The 8,732-nt window shown below is 39.7% G+C and overlaps 1 protein-coding gene across 1 annotated transcript in view; it reads right to left on the reverse strand.

The window, feature by feature from the left end:
- Window positions 1–3,532: 3,532 nt before the first annotated feature.
- TTC1 (tetratricopeptide repeat domain 1) overlaps window positions 3,533–8,732 on the reverse strand; it is a 31,503-nt gene continuing 26,303 nt past the window's right edge. The window contains exon 7 of the mRNA XM_010167935.2: window positions 3,533–4,205. Within this exon, the coding sequence (XP_010166237.1) occupies window positions 4,072–4,205 (134 nt within the window). The 3' untranslated portion in view covers window positions 3,533–4,071. The remainder of the gene's footprint in view (window positions 4,206–8,732) is intronic.

Below are 8,732 nucleotides of genomic sequence, written 5' to 3' on the forward strand. Positions count from 1 at the left end.
TCGTGTTCAGCTTCTCACTCACCACCATTAATAAAGAATTAAAGGCAAACGTGCAATTAAAATCAATCAAAAATAGACCTTGTCATTCAACGAGGCTTAGGAAGTCTAATTATAAAGATGCATCACCTGGCATGGCACTCTACAGTATAGGCAGTATTTACAGATAACTGTCTACAATAGGAAATAAATGATGCACACGTGGAGTAAGATGGTCTCCCTGACAGATCTCTTCGCCACTGTCTCAAACAGAGATGTTTCCTGTGAGATTCTGCTCAAATCACTGCTAGACCTTGTACTACTTGACACTTCCATCAGTGATTGAGAACCAAATCTAAAGTCACTCCTGAAAATGCTGGTAAGCAACAGCATGGTGGGAAAACACACAGAACAACATATATTGCTCAGTAAGCCAGGCCTGCCAAACCAAGTGTGACTCAGCCTTTAGCTGCATTAACACAAGGAAGAAAATATCATCCACAGCTGCAGGAAAGGGGAAGCTGTATCTCATTCATCCCAGAAAAGGCTGAGGGGAGGTCTAAAACTTAGCATATCTCTTGCCAAAAAAGTTAAGACAGTCTTTGAGGGTATAAACAAGGAAAAAGTGTGCAAGAATGTCATGCCTTCTGCATAGAGCAGAAGGGAGACAAATCTCCGTGTCAGTTCTGATGTCAAAAAAACGGTCTGAGACACAAACATTATGGAAATCCCAGAGAAAGTTCTTTGTAGGGAATGACTTAAAGCACCCTGTCTCTTCAGCATATGGAGGAGACCAACAGGGCCCTTCATTACTATGCAAACATATTCAGGGAGAAAAGGCCAGGTACTAAAAGGTTTTTTATTTTGCAGGCAGACTAAGAAGGAACAAAGGCTGGGAACTGAGGACAGACAACTCAAAATGGAAAAAAGGCACATGCTTGTTACAATAAGGGTGAGTAACTATGGGAACAAATTAGCAAGGAACTTGTTGCTTCAAGAGCACTAATATTTATATGTTTCATAAAACATTTTTTTCCTATTAGAGGTTGTAAGCCCAACATGTGTGACTCAAAACACCCTGGCACTGCAGTGGAATTGTGGCCGATTACACCAGGAGGAAGTACCAATTACTGTTCTGGTGGCAGCTGTGATGACTAGTTTAGACATTTCGAAAAATCCTTTAAAAATACAAAGCAAAATAAATGCAATTGTTCAAGGTTTGGACAATGCAAAAGGACTCCTTTCAGGCAATTAATTAGAATTGCACCTAGAAGAGAGCTTGCTGTAGTGGCAGGTAACACATTTCAGAGGTTTCTAGTTTAGCTGGAGAGTGGCACTTTGAGTAAGTATGACCTATACATTTGAGTCCTCAGTAGTGGTGTGCCCAATTTCCAGTGACACCAACCTGCCTCTTTCACACAATGCAATTAAATTACAAACACAGGTGTGGAAAGCAAGTCAGCTGCAATCCTTCAGCTTCACTTCTTCTTCCCTTCATTTTAAAACTATAGGTGCCTATCAGGTACCCAGCAGGGAAGCTGCACTCTTTTTTAATGTTGTTCGCACAGCAGGTAGTAACTTCAAAAGTTTTGTTGTGCTTTTATTTTCTAGAATAAGTTAACCAGCCTCCACCCAAGAAGGCATATTTGTAGCCCTCCAGCCCTTTAAAGATGTGAAGCAGGAACAGAATGGAAGGAAGAAAATTTGTCACTGAACTCATGAGAGGAGCAGCAGGTTGCTAAAAGCCACTGCCACTGCTGAAACTCTGCACAACAGCCATACACTGGTAAATAATATACACACAGAGTGTGTGTAAAGATAACAATTAATTGGTCATAACAAAGATATATAGAAAATTTAAACTATCCATAGTAGCTTCTAAGTGGTTCCATTTATGTGTGTTGCAGCTGAAGGAAACCCAGGGCACAGACCTAATCTGCTGCACATCAGTGATGCAGGCCTCGTGCTAATGTTGGTATGTGAGAGAAAAGCCAAGATGAACTCCTTTCCCCACCCTCAGCCCCTGGGGGACATGAGCTGCTGTAACTCAAGAGGCAGTGGAGTTCCTGGCTCTGGGTGCTGACAGCCCTACTGCTTCCAGGCCCAGCTGCTCTTGGGCAGCATGGAGCCCACAACAGCAAAACCGGACCTGTCTGCCCATCCCGTGCTGAGCCAGGAGCTCTAGAGAAGCACGATGCACAGACCCGAGTGCCTCCGTTTGGGCCCAACCCAGTAAGCCTTCCCTGACTCTGCAGAGCTCAGTTCAGAAAGCAGAGTGGTTTTACAGCTCGTGAGCCCACCTGGGCCCACACAGCCCCTGGGGTGTGAGCATACTGTTCTCCCAGCACACTCCCTCCTACCCACGCTGCCCAGTGAGCTCAGCCCTGGGCATGGGCACTGCAGTCTGACACACCCAGCCTCCAGCTGGCAAACCCTGCTCCAGCCACTGCAGCACGCTGGCAGCTCTCAGGAGCAAAAATCTTTCTTTAAAGCCTCCCATCCACATACCTACCCCTTTGCCCAAACCCTATCAGTAAAGGAAATGCAGCTTTGCACATTAGAAACTTTACTCCAGTAAAGCACGGCATAGTTACAGTTTCAGCACGTGGAAATCCTAGAGGCTGTTTGCTGTTATTTACTCAAGTGACATTTTAATTATGCAGAAGATATTAAAGACTGCACAGGCCTCACGGTGAATTAGGGCTTCTCTCTTCTTCTGACAATGGCATTGTGATTCCCATAGACTTAATACACACTCACTGCAGACTCGAGATAGCTTACAAACAAACAGGTAACCACAAAGTAAAAACTAAAAATGCAGCAGGACAGAGTGAAACAGCAATCAAAAACCTCTCCCCAGCTGCAAAGACAAATTAAAATAAAGCACCAAGAAGAGACTGTTGCTTTCAGGCATATTAGTGTAAAGACTGGAGCTCTAGATTTTCAGTCTTTAAGTACACACACACAAGAGTTCCTGAAATAAATTTAGGATGACAACCAGTAGGCAACAGACAGCCACCACTAATTATTTAATTAAATCATGTACTGAAATCTGCATGGAGACAACTGAAAAATCTGCCTCCAATGTAAACATTTCAACATCACCATAAAAACCAGCAAGGAAGAATTATAAAAGACATCCCTTCTCCAAATTCTCAATGAACTACTTCAACAGCACCTGTACATATACAGATACTTGAAACTTTTCAAGGTCTTGCATACTATGAAGAACTTTTGCAATCAACTTTAACATCACTTATTTGTTTGCCATTATGGATATCTGTAATATGAATGAATCTCAGACAAGCAAATTTAACTAATTTTATGGTATCATTACAAAGTGTGTGTGTATATATATAGGCACAAAATTTCCTTGTTGTCTTCAGAAAAATTAAGAAAAAGTAAACAAGCTGTGGTGTAATACTGATATTGCTATAAGCAAGACAAAAAAACCCCAAATGCTTCAAATTTATATCTTTCAAGTCTGTTATTTATGGGTGGCTATAAGCACCTTTAACAATAGCACCAGGGGAAGGACTCAAATAAGGCAAAGACTTCACAGACCAAACCAACAGAAATACCAAGCCTTTATTACAAAGAAAAATAATTCCACAGAAGAGGTTGGCTTGCTTCCATGCATGCTGTCAGTCATATCCACCTGCTGAGTGTGGAGAAGTGCTTCTGCTAGATTCATTAATTCCCCAAGACACCATTAAGCCTCCATTAAGCTTTGTTCTTGGTTACAGGTGCGTGAGCATTTTGATTTAACTGAATTGCTTGCTAGAATTTTGTTGCCAGCATTGAATGAACCAAAATAATGAACTGGACTGTTGGATAAGCCAAACACCGCACAGGAAGGGGGAAAAAAAAAAAAATCACACCCTGGACACAGTTATCACTAAAATAAGTCAAATGACTTGCTTTACATCCACATTGTAAATAATTTCACAAGCAGGGAAACGAATATGCTTGAGTTTTATCTTCATTTTATCTTCACTTGGGGAGCTTGAAGAATGTTTGCTGAATCTTTTTATTGGTATGTGCAAGCACACGGTCACAAAGCCTGAAAGCCAGCAGAACTAGATTGAATTAATGCTATCTATTGTTGTTTGGATTTTGAACAAAATTGATGGAGTATGAACCAGTTGATGAATCCTGTTTTATCTGGAAATTTTCTGTTGACAGGCCAAAGGGGCGGAGAACCAAATTCCCAAGATCCTTCAGTTTGCCTAAAATGAAAAGGAGAGATAACACGTTAAGTATTAAGCAGAGGAAAAACTCCCATTGAATTATGCCAAACTACATAGTCCAACTCTATTAATTTATCTGCTAACATAAGGTAAATGCTGTGGAAATCTCTGCAGTTTGTTGAATATTTAGACTCTTAACATGAATTTTAAAAATTCCAATTGTGATGTAGTTACCATCAGCTTTGGGGTTGATTTTGGATAGTTTGTCAGGCAGCCCTGATGAAGAGCCAGTGGCTGCAGACAGTCATGACTACGTGGTTATAGCTACCCAGAAGCATCTTATTTACTCAGTTATAAGCTCTTGAGGAACAAGAGTTTAACAGCTCACAACAAAGCACTGGTCTCCCCTATGCTTATGCTTGGATATAACTCTGATAGCTGCGAACATTCAATTTTCTAACACAAAGGCTTCAGTTCTGGTCCTTTTTGATGCAGCTACAGTTCTGTAAACAATCAAGAATATTATAACTGCCCAGTTTCCTAGACTACCAAAAGACACAATGAAATTTCAAACTGCTCATTTGGAATTATTAAAAATACCTTTCTAAATCTGTATATTGATATAAAGAAAAAATAAAACAAATTCATCCTTGCAACTGTGTTTGCACCTGCAAACTAAGCAGTTCCATCTGAAGCATACAACTTTACAGCCATTTTGCCTGCAAAAAACCTCAGCATGACGTCATGTGACAAGACATCATTAACTTGCTTTCAAAACTACAGTTCTCCAGGACTAACTTGCCACTGCTAAGAGCTCCAAACAACTATTATTTAACAAGCATTATTAAATATACATAGGGTATGACAATTAATAAAATCTAAAGGCTTCTATCAATATATATGTATCCTACATGCTTTCTGACGCTGGAAAATGAATCTTGCTACCACCTATAAAAAGGGAAGGGCAACAAAAGGACATCCTTTTTTAAAAAAGGATACCTATACAGAGATGAAAGAATAGATAAAATACATAAAAGTAAACAAGAAGCAGAGGTGGTAACTTCAGTGTTGGCTAAACACAGGCTAACTGAGCCCCTGGCATAACAAGACAAAGGAAGAAGATAGTTTTCCAAGAAAACCACTATTTTTCTCCTGGCTTTAATGCAGAACTGTAGACTAATTTCCCAAAGAACAAACAGAAGTTTGGACAAGTTGAAGGCTACCCTAGGTTTACATCCACAGGCAACACACCACCATTCAGAAAGCCTTCTACCTTTGCTAGACTCTTCAAGGCAATGGATTTTGTTTTGCTGGGAGTTTTGCATGTGCACATGGTGGGGAAAAAGTGATGACAACCAGAGCTGGTACACAGGAAATCCAGCTGAGCAACTGAAGTAGTCACAATCACGCAACTGAAACATGCAAATACCACACCTATTCCTACTTGCATGTGTGTGCTTTCATCAAGCCATCTTAAGTCGTGAGAAACATCTCTCTTATTCTAGTCATCTTCACCCATATTTGCCTCTAAACAAACATATCAGAATCTAACTGCAAAGTTTTATGAACACTTATAATTTAGGTTCTTTGCTTTTCCTAAATTCTTTTGTTTGTTTAAAACCCCTGTTTCTGCCCAGCAGTGCAATCATCACTAGTGCTATTAAATAAATTTCCTCACTACAATGTACCAGCCAGAATTTAGTTCAGGCTTTGCTGCTAAGCCATACTGAAGCAGTAACTTCACAGCAGTGATAAAAGTACAGAAACACAAGGTGCAAAGCCCCATGCAAGTTCTTTATGGAAAGAGACAGGCAGCATTTATGTTGCACAAATGGAGTACAAACAGATCAGGAGATTTGCCTTGCACGACGCTGCAGGCCGTGCTCAAAACAGAAATTGTAGCCAAGTCTGAACTGATCCTGTGGAAGAATGCCCCATATCTCTTACAATCTGGCAACAGTTCAAGACAGGTTAAACCCCATCACCATAAACCAAAATATGCTATTTTTTCAGTCACATTTCTAAAATTGATTTGGGGCAGGGGAAACTTTTTTGAACACATTCACAGAAAAAAACCAAAAAGACAATAGCTTAAGAAAAATGTAAACATTTTATTCTAAGGAACATAAAGAAACTGCATAAAGAAACTAACAGCATTACTACAGTACACCTAAATACACCAAAGTAATTAAAAGGTTGCATCAAAGTGCTGGTTCACAACTGGCTGTATTCCTGGCCTTACACAGGGGAAAAAATACCACCTTAGCATACAAAAGCAGCTAGTTCGTGAGGCAGAATTTTTCTTCAATTAGATTTTTTTTTTCTGAGTGGATTAACAGATGAGGTGGTTGAATGATGTGGCCAAAGTCATTCCAGTTAGTGGCTCAGCTAGGATTAGCTTCTTTGTACTGGTGGTGGTTGGTTTTTTGTGTGTTGTTTTGTTCTGTTTTTTTGTTGTTTTTGTGGGTTTTTTTTAAGCTACACCCTGTTTAAGCTAAGTTAACTATTAAGTTCATAATTTTATACTGCATCCTAAAAACATTTTGGTTATAAATCTATAAAGTTGTTCATTGCATCTCTATAACTGGGATGAATAGTTGCTATTGTACTCTCAAGACAAACATTTGGTCATTGCTTAGCTTCAGGTTTGGGGTGAGAAATGTCTTTGTCTACTGGTGTAAGAATCCTGGCATAGTCTGGTGTTGCTAGAGTCTGTTGTAAACAGTTCACATTATCCAGGCTCTGCAGCTGGCTCAGGAGCAGGCAGACGGGTTTGCCCGTTTCAGGAAACTGTGAAAGGTCTTTTCTAATTGGAGTTAGTACGATGGCTCTTTTCCGGTCACACTGGAGCCAATAAACACAGAACAACTGCCTTGGTATTCTTCCTTGTAGCTAGGCCAGCTCTTTGGGAGAAGCTAAAGACTGTATGATATATTTAATACTTTATTCTTCATCTCACTGTGATTCAATAATTAAAACAACACAGTCACAGGTCACCTTCCTGTTCTATTGCTTAAGTCCACATAGAGCAACACCTTTTGGTGCAGGCACATTTAATAAATTGTTAACGAAGCAGAAGAAAGCCTTGCCTTTTCCGGGAACTCAAGCCCAAAGCACTGCTCCTGCTGTCTTGGCACACATAAACCCATCATTGTAGGGCAGCACTATTTCCTCCTCCCCCACTCCCCTTTCATCCCTAAATTAAGATCCTTAGTTAAGTCCAACCTCCCCCTTCCCCCCAAAGAAAAGCTCTCTCAAAACAGAGACTGTGCTTGAAGGAAGGAAAAAGGCATGTGGAGCTGTGACTCAGCTGCAAAGAGCTCTCAGCAATCAAACACTCACTTGTCCCTGAGCAGGGTCACATTCTCCTCTCCGAGACTGTATTTTCATAGATCTTGTTCTTTATATTTTACAGAAGCTATGTCTACTTTTCACCTGTAACTCCAGCATGTTAAGTTTCTTCAGCAAAGCAATATACCAAGAAAACTAACTGGTAAAAATCAATGTAGGGCTCTAGAAGTCTGCGATTCATTATTCACCTAAGCTGCAATTTAACATCCTGCTGCAAAAGGCAGATGCATTAAAAGGTTTCTCATGATTTACATTAAGATGTAACAGCCAAAATTAATTGCTATTCAGTCTTTCTGGCAATAATTCTAGTATAGTTGCTGGTGTTAATGTGGTGTTTGGAAGCTGAAAAGATAGATACTGTTTGTGTTAAGAATTTTTTTTTGGATAAGAGACAAATTTCCTGACGATGTCTCATCTTTGTATAACTTTCTGTATTACTAACAACATTTCTTAAGCAATTAAAAGAACAAGGGCAAATCTTTTTCCCTTCCCTAAATGGTAAGTGAGGACTGAACTAAAAGTAACTGTATGTTGGCTCTGGTTTGAACTATTTAAAGTGACCTCCCTATATAAAGTATCGGGGTTTAGCAGCTTAGTTGCAGATACTACATACCCCTTCAGTCTCAAAAAAAAAAAAAAAAAAAAAAAAGAGAAACCACCTCTTTAGGCACTAAACCTTATAAATATCTTTGCTGATCTCAAGTAGCTAGAAAAATCTCTTATTAGCTGAAAGGCTCAGGTGATATGCTCTGATAGGCCTTCCTGTTAATCACATTGATAATCAAGTACATTTTACTATTTTCTGTTGTACACTAATTTAGAACTTAAGATTAAAGTCCCAATAGTTTTTAATTAGATACTCTGTGTGTGTAAGATGGGTTACAACGACTGACATATGTTCCATCCCATTTTTTTATACCGAATATACTTGGCTCCTCTGTAGCCATGCAGAAAACTGTATAGTTGTCACAGCCCCCAAGCTGCTAAGCCTTGCTAAAACTTTTCCAAACTTCCCCTCTCCCCAAAGGAACTGGTCCTAGTTATTGCAATAATGATAGTTTCTCTAAACAAGCCTAGCTTGTTGCCCAATAGCTGAAAATCTTTGGGTTTGAAGTCAGAAGAGAAATAAAAAAAGAACACAGAAGATGGTCAGTGTATGTTCACATCCTGGGCAATTACTAAGGCAGAAGACACGTTATGAAAGCATGAAGGGAA

The sequence above is a fragment of the Antrostomus carolinensis genome, unplaced genomic scaffold (genome assembly GCF_000700745.2).
Source record: "Antrostomus carolinensis isolate BGI_N321 unplaced genomic scaffold, ASM70074v2 scaffold52035, whole genome shotgun sequence".
NCBI classification, from domain to species: domain Eukaryota; kingdom Metazoa; phylum Chordata; class Aves; order Caprimulgiformes; family Caprimulgidae; genus Antrostomus; species Antrostomus carolinensis.